This window comes from Giraffa tippelskirchi, chromosome 4, assembly GCF_054371585.1.
Source record: "Giraffa tippelskirchi isolate mGirTip1 chromosome 4, T2T-mGirTip1v1.2.pri, whole genome shotgun sequence".
NCBI lineage: Eukaryota > Metazoa > Chordata > Mammalia > Artiodactyla > Giraffidae > Giraffa > Giraffa tippelskirchi.
This window is the reverse complement of record NC_137278.1, coordinates 59,186,768-59,199,213: the sequence shown is the minus strand read 5'-3', so window position 1 is coordinate 59,199,213 and position 12,446 is coordinate 59,186,768. Positions and strand designations below refer to the sequence as shown.

The 12,446-nt window shown below is 38.9% G+C and overlaps 2 protein-coding genes, 1 long non-coding RNA gene and 2 other non-coding genes across 24 annotated transcripts in view; 3 read left to right on the top strand and 2 right to left on the bottom strand.

The window, feature by feature from the left end:
- SANBR (SANT and BTB domain regulator of CSR) overlaps nt 1-1,795 on the top strand; it is an 80,065-nt gene extending 78,270 nt beyond the window's left edge. For 13 of the 19 annotated variants that reach the window (XR_014082832.1, XR_014082853.1, XR_014082840.1 and 10 more), the window contains 2 exons: nt 29-181; nt 1,502-1,795. Coding sequence is in view for 1 of the 19 variants with exons in the window: in XM_081593062.1 (XP_081449188.1) it covers nt 29-53 (25 nt within the window). In the remaining 18 variants the exon portion in view is untranslated. Of the gene's footprint in view, nt 1-28; nt 522-1,501 lie in introns of those variants that run through there. The other 6 variants (XR_014082833.1, XR_014082834.1, XR_014082855.1 and 3 more) reach the window with 1 other exon arrangement.
- Nucleotides 1,796-2,002: 207 nt separating this feature from the next.
- LOC145504060 (U6 spliceosomal RNA) lies at nt 2,003-2,110 on the top strand. The gene has a single exon (XR_014052046.1). It is a non-coding gene; the product is annotated as a U6 spliceosomal RNA (small nuclear RNA).
- A 3,667-nt stretch (nt 2,111-5,777) lies between these two features.
- On the bottom strand, nt 5,778-7,831 carry LOC145546376 (uncharacterized). The gene is made up of 2 exons (XR_014082826.1): nt 7,644-7,831; nt 5,778-6,344 (listed from the first exon to the last, which is right to left on the bottom strand). It is a non-coding gene; the product is annotated as an uncharacterized LOC145546376 (long non-coding RNA).
- Nucleotides 7,832-7,895: 64 nt separating this feature from the next.
- The window catches only part of GCFC2 (GC-rich sequence DNA-binding factor 2), an 87,239-nt gene continuing 82,688 nt past the window's right edge, over nt 7,896-12,446 (top strand). The window contains exon 1 of one of the 2 annotated variants that reach the window (XM_081593052.1): nt 7,896-8,016. In XM_081593052.1, coding sequence (XP_081449178.1) covers nt 7,923-8,016 — 94 coding nt within the window. In that variant the 5' untranslated portion in view covers nt 7,896-7,922. The remainder of the gene's footprint in view (nt 8,017-12,446) is intronic. The other variant, XM_081593051.1, reaches the window with a different exon arrangement.
- On the bottom strand, nt 10,051-10,180 carry LOC145504127 (small nucleolar RNA SNORA11). Its single transcript, XR_014052109.1, has one exon. It is a non-coding gene; the product is annotated as a small nucleolar RNA SNORA11 (small nucleolar RNA).

Below are 12,446 nucleotides of genomic sequence, written 5' to 3'. Positions count from 1 at the left end.
TAAGGGATGCACTCTTCTTCCCTTTCAGACCTCAGGATTTTGTAATGTCATAATATGAAGCTTGGAATTGCTGAAACCACATTGCAATCATGAAGAAAGTCAAAAGAGGACAAAGTTGCTACACTGAAAAATGGACTTCAATTTAATGAAAGTCTTTGACTAAACTACTTCAGGACATTTTGTGAGAACATGCTTTTTTTTTTTTTTTTTTTAATTGTTTCAGATAGTTGAGTTGGATTTCCTGTTACTTGCAAGTGAATACATCCTAACAGATCCAAAAGCATTCTTGACCAAAAAAAAAAAGGGAAAAAAATAGTTCTAAGAAATTCTGGCTAAGATAGTAAATATAAAAAATGATTTCTGAAACCAATTGATTTAATCTTTTTAAAAGTTTATTTTGAAATAATTCAGAACTTACAGAAAAGTTTAAAAAATTAGCACAGAGAATTCCCATATACACCCAGAGACCGAATTCAAGTTTTGTGAATTGTTCCAATTATATTTTTTATATTACCTATAAAGGATCCAGTCTAGATTCATGCCTTGTACTTAGTTGTCATGTCTCATCACACTCTCTCAATCTGGGACAGTTCCTGAGTCTTTGAGTTTCATGCCCTTGACATTTTTGAAGATTGTAAGACAAAGGTATTTTATAGACTGTCCTTGATTTGGATTTGTCCAGTAAACCCTCATATCCTATTGAGTGGCACAGTGGCAATTTATACTTTGTTGGTGCTGTTAAATTTGATCATTTGAGTAAGATCCTATCTTCTAATCTCCATTATGAAGTTACTTTTCTTCTTTGTAATTAAAAGTGTTTATGTGGAAATACTTTGAAACTATACTAATATCTAGTTACTCATCACATTTTTATCAATTAGTATTGGAACCCGCTGATTATTCTTCCTTCAGTCAACTACTACTATGATAGTTGCCAAATGGTATTTTTCTATTTCTCTCTTACTATAAGAAAAAGCTGTCTCTTACCCACATATTTGATTCATTTGTTTATAGCATGCATCCTATTTAACTCAATGAGTTATATAAATATCAGTTTGATGCTCAAATTATCCCAGACTTGACCAGTGGGAGCCCCTTCAAGCTGGATCCTGTTTCCTCTTGACATCTCCCTGTCATTTATTTTTAGGACTTCCATCTTCTCAGCACAATAAGATGTTCCAAGCTCAATCTGTTTTTTCCCTGTCCCATTCTGGAATCAGAGTCTTCAAGGAAGACTGGTTCCTTTTAGTGACACATGGTATTTAGAAACCAACATCTGGGTCCTAGATGTGTTCATTTCTACTGGGATATTTCTGCTTCTGGGCCCACTCTGTGGTCAGAGCTAGGAAATATAAATATATACCTTACTTCCATATTTATTTCTGTAACTATTCACCTGTATTATGAACTATTAATTCACACTGGTAATGCCAAACCCATTTCAGTACTGCAGGATTCATCTAACATTTTCCCTTTTTGTTTTTTGTTTCTTCCTTCTCAGTTGGTGATCAATCTGGCTACCATTATCTGAAATATATTTTCTCATGTATTGAATCACCCATATGAGCCAATCTCCTAACCACCACCATGCTGCCCTCACCACTCTCTCCAATGCTCTCCTCACAATGAGTTGAGATGACCTGCTGCCACAGTGTTATCCCTGTTGCCCTGCTCTGATCCCATCCTTATATGGGCCACCGTTACATTTTCACTTGTGAAAGCAATTGATTCTGAAAATAAATAGTATGGGAAACTTTTCTTTGCTAATAAACAGATCCTATGTGAAATCAATAAATCACTCAAGTTTATTTAACTTTTTAATATTTGAATGATGGTATTCAAAAGAGTATCTGGTCTAAAAACACTGTTGGCTTTTAAAAATACATTTAAAATATCTTGAACAGGCAATAAACAGGACTAAATCACAAAAATATTATACCATGCAAAAACAAAAACAAACCCAAGTATGAAAGAAGTCTTTACATACTGTGTTTTACATACTGTGCCCACTTTGGCACCACATATACTAAAACTAGAACTATACAGGAAAGATTAGCATGACCACTGTGCAAAGACAACACAAATTTATGAAGAATTCCTCTATTTTGTTATACACAGTTATGTCTTACTGTGTTAAAAAATAATAAACTAGAAAGTATATATTGTAACATTCCATCTAGATGAAATCTGGAAATAGGAAAAATTGAATCTATAGTAACAGATAGCAGATCAGTGGTTGCCTCATTCAGGGGGATTTGCTGCAGAGGGGCATGAAGGGGAACTATGATGGAAATGGAAATTCCATTTTGGGGTGATAGAAATGGTCTATAACTTGATTATAGTATAAATTAGTCAAACACTTGAAATGCTTTTTATTATATGTAAATTATATTTCAACTAAATTGATTTTTAAAATATTGAAATTATAGAATTCTAAAGAGCTGGAAAGGATCTAAGTGTCTCCTGCTTTTTCAGATGATAAAAATTGAGGTCTAAAGAGGCTAGATCACTAGACCAACTAGTTGGAGGATAGACTTAAGTTTTCAAATTTCAACTAGTTCAGTATCTTTCCATGCCTGTGTCTTCTTTCTTGACATGACAGGATGCCTGACCAGAAAAGTACTCTGCAAAATATCAAATTTGTGTTTTCCCTTTCACAGTACAGGTTAGGGTAGAGGATGACAGAGGGGAAGCTTTACTTAGGATAGTCAATCAGTGAGCAGCTCTGAATGTCCTAGGAGAAAGGCATAGCAGGACTTTCTGTGTTTTACTATAAAAATTTTTTTAACTGCCTTATTTTTGGGGAAGTGGTGCTTGCTGTGATGCTAGAGAAAGGGAGAAATGGTGGTTCTGGAACCACTGTACATTGAATCATCCTGACCCAGCCCTCCTGTGACTGTGTGTGACCTGCTTGGGTTGATTGTGAAGAGTGGGCCCTTGGGAGGCCAAATGTGGAACATCTTGGCAAACTAAGCTTGTCTTCCTTGTTCAGCCTCATAGTAGGAATATAGACCTACAAGGGCCTCATCTACAAGCAGTGGACAAGCACTGCCTTTTGGACCAAGGGGGACGACTTTCCAAAAGTGACAGTGTAAGATGAGAAACTATGGCATTAGCCAATTGATCAGGCTCTAATTAATAAGAGATCGGAGCCCACTATAACCTGCATGAGTCATTGCTTGTGATATCTGGGCAATCTATGGGGGCGTGTTCTCCAGGTGGGATATAATGGGCATCCTGCTAAAAGGGTTTTGGGTGATTAAGCAGTTGTTTGGAAAAAGCAAAAGCACTGCAAATACATAGGTACTTGAGTTTGTGAAGCAGGTTATAGTAATTTTACTGGAAATGTTAATTCATCCATGCAGCAGTATTCATGAGCATATACTTACTGTGTGTCAGTCCTGTGCTAAGAACTAGGGATAGTGGCTACACTCCTAGAGTTTAGGGGGTAGAGATAAGATACTTCACAAAATAGACTGCTGTGCAGTGGGGAGCATGAGTTCCAACAGGAATTCAGAGAATAGACCCTTAATCTACCCTTCAGGTGAGGGGAGGGGAGATCAGGAGATGCATCTCCAAAGAAAGTAACATTTGCGGTATACAGCTGCAGTAGAGGCTATTCATAGGAAAGGGATGACATTGTTCTAGGAAGGTGGAGACAGAATAAAGCCTGGCGATAAGAGGATTTGAATCTCTCATGGCAAGGCAAGTGTAATAGTTTGATGCACCTGGAATAGAGTCAGAGTAGCAGGAAAAGATGTGAGATGAAGCTCTGGAGACATAGGCTTTGATCCTAAGGACAATGATGAACCATTGAAGGGTGTTAAATGGGACAGTGGCATGAATACAATGTCTAGAATTTTTTTTCTGTTTTTTTTTTTTTCTGGAAAGAATGCACCAAAGAGACTTGATATACATGGTGACCATTAAGACACTTGTTGGATTGAGTGAGAATGATGGCAGGAAATAGATTTGAGTTAGGAGATACAGGACTTTCCTGATAACTCAGTTAGTAAAGAATCCACCTGCAATGCAGGAGACCCTGGTTCGATTCCTGGGTCAGGAAGATCTGCTGAAGAAGGGATAGGCTACCCACTCCAGTATCCTTGGGCTTCCCTGGTGACTCAGCTGGTAAAGAATCCACCTGCAATGTGGGAGACCTGGGTTCGATCCCTGGGTTGGGAAGATCATCTGCAGAAGGGAAAGACTACCCACTCCAGTATTCTGGCCTGGAGAATTCTATGGACTGTATAGTCCAAGGGGTCACAAAGAGTCAGACACAACTGAGTAACTTTCACTTTAAGAGATACAACTTTTCAGGACTTGATTGGGTTTTAGGGATGAGGGAAGAGAGAGAAGTACTGAATGATGCCCAGTTTCTGATAGGTGATACATCTGAATAATTATAACATCTTTGTGCATATATGTGGAGAATAACACTCAAGGCAACCCTTGCTATCCAAACTCAGGAACTTGGTATTCAAGAAAATTTTTGGATAATTTCTTTTTGTTTTAGTTCAGTTCAGTCGCTCAGTCATGTCCAACTCTTTGCAACCCCATGGACTGCAGCATGCCAGGCTTCCCTGTCTATCACTAACCCCCGGAGCTTGCTCAAACTCATGTCCATTAAGTCAGTGATGCCATACAACCATCTCATCCTCTTTCTATCTAAACTCCTGCTATTAGTTGAAACTCAAGAACAAATAGATTCGAATAACGTGATTTCTTTGGATTTCCTACCTAAATCTAGGAACTGAAATTCAGGATTTAGATAGTAGCATATTTGTAGTATATTTATTTATTTTTAATATTGTCTTGGTAGTACCATGCAGCATATGGGATCTTAGTTCCCTAGCCAGGGATCAAACTTAGGCCCCTTGTAGTGGAAGTGCAGAGACCCAACTACTGGCCAGCCAAGGAAGTGTTCCTGGGTTCTGTTTTTTCGTTTGTTTGAATTTGGTTGTGCTGGGTCTTTGTTGTTGCGCACCAGTTTTCTCTAGTTTTGGTGATCAAGGATTACTCTTTGATCCCTGGCTAGGGGGTTAGTGATAGACAGGGAAGCCTGGCATGCTGTTTATATAGTTGGAAAGGCTGTAATTTCCAGAATATTGTATGTATTGGTGTTTTAACACTGCCACATTGTTCTTTAAAATATATTCAGTACATCTAAATATGATACTCATCATTCACTAAAAAACCAAAAACAATTTAAAAAGCTCATGTTTAGCACACAAATCTTATTATTTAAAATCAATAAAATTATTAATTTTAAAAATAATTATTCATTATTCTTTTTAACTTCTAGTTCTAATTTACTTCCCTCATAGAATTTTACCCTAATGTATCTTTTGCTTCAAAGTCTTTTATTGATTACCTGTCATACTTCTTTGAAAAACAGTATATGAAGTTAAAATGTTTACAGTTTTCCTGTCACCAGAAGCCTCTAAAAGTTAAACAGTGTCTTGTGGGTTCACTGTAATTATTAAAACATAACAGAGCAATATCACACTAAAGTAAAATTTTATTAGAAGTGCTATCTTTTTTAAAAAAGTATTTATTTGGCTGCACCAGGTCTTAGTTGAGGCACGCGGGATCTTTAGTTGTGGCATGCAAATTCTTAGTTGGGGCATATTGGATGTAGTTCCCTGACCAGGGATCAAACCCAGATCCCCTGCATTGGGAGTCTTAGCCACTAGACCACCAAAAAAATCCTGGAAATCCTATCTTAATGAAGCAAGTAAATTTTTTTTTTTTGGTTGGCTTACATATTTTCTCACTTTTATTTTTTGTCTTTTTTTGGCCGCATGGTTTTTAGGATCCTAGTTCCATAACCAGGGAATAAACCTGGTCCCTCGGCCGTGAAATCTTGGAGTCCTAACCACTGGATCACCAGGAATTTTCCTGATTGGCTTATGTTTTTGAGCATAGCTTACTGCTCACAATGCTGGGCTCAGCATCAGTTTATATTCCAACTTTTTCATTTTTATGTGATAAGAAACTTGTTCACATTACTAAGTAGAAGAAATTGATACAGCAATATCAGTCATTTCTTTGGACCCTTAAATTAACGCCCCAAATGACTCTTGTACTGTCATCACATTATTATCTGTCATCTTCTTCAATTTGGTTGAGAGGAAAGACTATGAAAACACCCAGTGTTCAAAATAACTTTGATTGCGGAGACTCTTCTGAGCATGACCTGTTGGGTCCTGGCTGCAGTCAATAGTTTCTGCTTTTTCAATTCATTGTTCAGTGTTACGAATTGTCCCCTCTGCTTGTCATCCCTGAACATTTTACATCCTGGGCAATATGCTGTTGTTATACAAAGAGATGTACGCCTTCTTCTGTAAGAAAGGGAAAAGGAGTGACTGTGAAAGCTGACGTGGGAAAGGGGGAGCTGTACCCGAAACACAGGCCTGCTCTTGGGAAGAGTGTTTTTAGGAAAACACAATTTTAGAAAAGAGTTCATATGAAGCTGAGGACCTGAAATTGGTCCCTTGGAAAGTCTTTGTGTGCCCTAGTTTGAAGGCCACTAGTATGCACATGCTTTTTCTACTGACTCCTATTCTCTTAAAATCTACCCTAATTGCACCTCTGTCCCCACAATGCCACTGAACATGCTTTAACAATGACCATCAACAATATCCACGTTGCTAAATTCCAATAAACATCCAGTAAGAAATAGTTAAAGCTTCAGGAAAAAGATAAAAAGAAACTCTAATGTAGAAGTCTGACCCAAAGTAGCTATTAAAGAATTTACCCTCAGAGGTCAAGCACAGTAAGTGCATTTTATAACTAACATTAATAAAGACCAGGACACAGGATACACTAGTTTAGGGACAGGTCTCCTGGTCCAACTGGCTCCAACCGGGAGTGCCGTGGTGGTGTAAAGCTGCATTTACACAGCCATGGCTTCAGTCCATTTTCTGAATTAAGCTGTCCTATTAGAGCTTTGATGAAGTATCTGGCTAGGTATGGACAGCTTCTGAAATGGTAGAAAAAGCTGCACACTTCGAAGAAACCTTTGGCTCAGCCATCACCATCTCCCCCACTTCGTAGCAGGTACTATCTGACATTCCAAACTTATTTAGAAAGAGTAATTTAAAATACTAAGGTAATGCTTGGCTGGCTTATTTAAAAAATTCTCTGGTCCCTAAAGAAACTTCTTCAGGCCATATATAACCAGCTATTGAACACAAGATGCTTTGCAGGGTGAGGAGAGTGGAGCTAACGTTATAGCTTATTGGGGAAAACAGTCTTTGAGCAACCAGAACCACCTCTCTAAAGATTTAGTTTAAAAACCTTGGGCACTGACTCCAGAGCTTTCACAAAGTCTCACAAAATGCAGAAACGTGACTGGTGCAGCATCCTTTTTGGAATCAATGGTATCTTTCGGTAAGGTTTAATTCTACATCGCATCAAACTGGAAAAGCATCTTTTTCTCTGTGAATAATAGATTCCCGCCACCCTCGCTCCCCAGCCTTTTCTCTCTACGCGTCTCTTTCTCTGTCTAGTAAGTATATAGTTTACTATTAAACTCCTGACACGCTTGAAAGTCATTTATCATCTATTTCGTCCTCAATATAAAGCATCAATTTGAAACACTCGCTTTAGACGCTGTTTACAGAGGTTGTGATGAATACCCGCTGATGTGATGCAGTGGTGGTTTTTTGTTTGTTTAAGAGCCATGGGAAGAAGTCTGGTTTTGTAATGGAATTCCTTCTTCAAGTCGGGGACGTTTTCCTACAGCAGGTGGCCAGGTGACGCTCACAGCGTCCGCAACCCGAAGATGCAAACGCCTTCAGGTTTTTGTGGGTAACGTCCCAGGACTGCGGGTTTACGAGCATGCGCGACAGATGTTCCGTTAAGAAACCGCTGAGCATGCGCACACAGACATCCGGACTGGGGAGACTCTTACGAGCATGCGCTGGTTCTGGCTCCTGTCATCCGCGGTCGGAGAATCGTTGTGTGTAGTTCCCCTCTTGACCGGATTTCAGACTCCTGGAAGAAAGACTGGTATATTCGTTTTTATGACTGGAGTGTTAACATCTGTTTTTCCTTCTTGAATCATTTTCCCCCCCAAATACAAATATATATTGAATACTCATTGTAAAATATCTAACAATTTACATTCAAAACCCACTAGAAAAATAGGCAAAGAACCGGGGAACAGAGACTTCATAGAAAAATGATTACAAATAGGCCTCAAACATACAAAAAATGTTTAGCATCAGTTGTAATGAAAAAGTGAAAGTGTTACTTGCTCACTCGTGTCCTCTTTGCGGCCCCATGGACTGTAGCTAGCCAGGCTCCTCTGTCCATGGAATTCTCCAGGCAAGAATACTGGGGTGGGTTGCCATTCTTTTTCCAGGGGATCTTTTAGACCCAGGGATCGAACCCAGGTCTCCTGCATTGCAGGTGGATTCTTTACCAATGTAGCCACCAGGGAAGCTGCACTGAGTTACTGTTATGTCTCCAGGAAATGTCTGGAGACATACTCTGTAAGAGGATATGGGGAAACAGGCACTGCCTCAGTGCAGATGGGAACAGGAGAACCCTGTCGTAACCCTTAGTGTTTACCAAACCATAGCTGTATTTACGCTTTGATTCAACTAAACCCCTCTTTGAGGAATTCTTACTATAGACACGAAATGATGTATGAGGCTGTTGGTTGTAATTAAGTTGAAAATTACCCAAATAACCATCAGAGGGCTGACTTTAAAAACTGTGATACATATGGACAGTGGAGCATTATGCAGCTGTGAGAAAGAATGAGGAAGTTCCCTGTGTACTGATATGGAAAGATCTCCAGGATGTCTTGCTAAGTTAAAACGCTCTTGTACTTGGGCTTTTTAACTTAGCAAGTAAGATATACCTTTTGTGTAGGAAAAGAAAATAAGATTTTATGATCCTTTCTTGTTTCCACATAAATAAATTCTGGGAAGATACACAGGAAACAAATAATCATGATTTCTTGTGGGGTGGAGGGAAAGACAGACAGGGTGAAGGACTTCTCGATGCATGTGTTATAATTTATTGGTTCTTGAACCAGGTGAATGTTATCCATTAGAAGTAAAAAATTATAACTTTAAAAATATTCAGAAATATGTAATATCAAAGATGAAAACTGTCCCCTTCCTTCTAAAGAAAACTACTATTAACAAGACCAAGAGCTTTGGTTTTAAAAAACCCCTTCCCAGGACTTCCCTGGTGGTCTAGTGGTTAGGAATTCACCTGCCAATGCAGGGGACACAGGTTTGATCTCTGGTCAGGGAAGATACCACATTCCACAGAGCAACTAAGCCTCTGCACCACAACTATCTTCTTCCAACATCTTACTTGATTTAATCTTAAATGTATTTTAAAAATTTAATTATCATGCATGTTACTTACATGCTTCAGAAATATGGAGGAAAGGGTTTTTTAATTTTTTATTTATTTATTTTTGCTAAAAATGTCTACCCTGAGTGTTAGATTTTTTTTGGAGACCATTTTCTTTTTTTAAAGCAGTTTTAGGTTTACAATAATACTTGACAGGAACGTACAGAAATTTCCCATATACCCCCCTCCCCTCACATGAACAGCCATTATCAACACAATGGTGCCTTTTTTCTTTTTAGACCAAGGATGACTGCACTGACACATAATCAAAACGTCCCCAGTTCACCTTAGGGTTCACTTTGAGAGCAGAGCAGTGTTGCATATTCTATGGGTTTGGACAAAAGTGTGACCACATATATCCATCATTATAATGTCGCTCACAGTACTTTCACTGCTCATGAAAACTTGTACTCTGTATATTCCTCTCTGCAAACTCCTGACAAGCACTCATCTTTTTATTGTCCCCACAGTTTTGCCTTTTGCACAATGGCATACAGTTGGACTCTTTTTCTTTCTCCTTGAAATGAGAGGTTCATACCCTTTATGAGACCACTCCTGGCCCACCCAGGCATGGGCCAGACAGGCTCTAGTGGCAAGCTCCCCACGACGTGCTGCGGCTTTCCTCCAGTGCTGGCCCTGCCCGGCAGCCACGGGGAGGTGCAGGGGGACACGTGTTGGGTTTCTGCTCATAGGAAGGCCACACGTTTTGTGCCCCTCGCCACAGTGAACCCAGATTCCTATCGGGTGTGTTATAAACAGATGAGCCACTTCTTCAGGCCCCCTGCTCTGAGCACACCCCAATTTTTTATTTATTTATTTTTAAGGAAAGGGTTTTTTAAATTTTTGGCTGTGTTGGGTCTCCATTGCTGCGAGCAGGCTTTCTCTAGTTGTGGAGAGTGGGGCCTACTCTTCATTTTGGTGCTGGGGCTTCTCACTGTAATGGCTTCTCTTGTTGCAGAGCATGGGCTCTAGAGCATGCCTTCCAGTAGTTGTGGTGCAGGGGCTTAGTTGCTCCATGGCATGTGGGATCTTCCTGGACCAGGGATCAAACTTGTGTCCCCTGCATTGGCAGGTGGATTCCTAACCTCTGGACCACCAGGGAAGTCCCAGGAAAGGGTATTTTAAAACCGAAAGCTCTTGGTCTTTTATATTTTTAAACTTATCCACCATTTATATTTGTTAGTCATTTGAATATCCTCTTGTGCGAAGTGTCCATTCAAGTCTTTTGCCCATTTTCTGTTGGGTTGTCTTTTTCTTATTTACAGCAGTTCATTATACTTTCTGAATATATTTCTTTTGTATGTAAAAACTTTTGGCTCCTTTTTTCACTTTGATATATTTTGATGAACAATAGGTCTTTATAAAAAATTTATTTATTTTTAATTGGAGGATGGTTGCTTTACAATATTGTGTTAGTTTTTGCAGTATAGCAACATGAATCATTCGTGGGTATACGTGTGTCTCCTCCCTCTTGAACTTCTCTCTCACCTCCCACTCCATCCCACCCCTCTGGGTTGTCACAGAGCACCAGATCTGAGCTCCCTGTGTCATACTAGCAAATTTCCACTGGCTATCTAATTTTACAAATGAACAGAAAGTGTTAATTTTCATATGGTCCAATTATCATTTTTTAAAAATGAGTGGTGCTTTTTCTTTGGTACTGTTTAATCTGCCTTTAAACCTATTTACTGAGTTCTTAATTTCTGGGTTAGTTGCCAAATTTGTCTTTTCTATTTGAACATATTAAGCATTGCTACTTTAAAATCTATGTCTGATAATTCCACTCACTGGTTCCCCTTTGAGTCTTTTTTTCCCCTTGATTTTTGAATACATCAACTTGTCTCCTTATATGCCTGGCTATTTTTTTGTTTGAAATGTGGTTATAGAGATAATTTGAAGCCTCAAAGTAGTGCCCTTTTCCTCAAGAGAGAATTTATGTTTCCTCTTTACGGGTGGCTACGGACACTACCAATCTCAGAGCTACTTAATCCATTCCAAAACTGAGATAATTCAGAATTGGGCTTTAGTGCTTATGAGGGCCTGTTCAACCTACTCCTAGAGTGTGACCTTTTGCATCTCAACCCAAAGCCTGAGGATTTGCTCTAGATCATGTTCCCAAATCCCATGAGTCTGTACAAAGCTCTGTTTAGCATCTCATCTGCATCTTCTGAAACTGGAAGATTGGCAGAGCCCCAAATACTGGACTCAGCTACCTAGACTTCCATCTTTCTGTGTTCTCCTGAATCTTGGTACATAATTCTTCATGGCCTTATTTGCTCTTGTATGCTTTCAAACAGATATTTTAAAATAGTCATTTCCAGTTGTCCTTTAGAAAATTGGTCCAAATTGCTTATTCTGCAGAACTTTTTTTTATAACTTAAAAAAGTGCTTCAAGACTTCTTTAAAGGGAAAAGAGGTCTTTGGTTTTATGTTCTTTTTTTGTGTTTTGAGAGTAATACTGGGTCTTGGAGCTTTATTGATATGGTAATTTCAAAAATAAGTTGAAATATTTTACAGCTGATTTTCAGACAGACTTTTTAAAAGCTATTATTGCTCTTTAAACCAGAAGCTCTCAGGACTTAGGTGCTGTGTGTTGAGGTCATGGGTGGTGGAATTAAGAGTTGGAAGTAGAGGGTAGTTGGAGTACCTTCAAGTTAATTTTGATAGCAGGGTGTCTCTTTTGTACTAACACTTCTCTGTCGTCATCTCTAGCTCTCAGTAGTGTTTCATGCAGATGACCACTCTATTCTTCATTTTCTCTGAGACCTTGTTCTTCTGCTCTTTTTCTCTCTCATTTTTAATCTCTCTTTTGCTGACTTATTTTCCTTTTCCCAACCTCTGGTTCCCTAGTGCTTAATCTAGGGGTCTCTTCTCTATCTAAATTCTCTTCCCAACTAATCTCATGCAGATCTATGAGGTTAAATATTTTCTGGGCAGAAAAATCTCAAATTTACACCACCAGATAATATACCATATCTTCTATCCCATTACCTCCTGTTTTCCATTAACAATTTGAGGTATAACTTGCACACAGTGAAGTGCACAAATCTTAAGGATACAGCTCA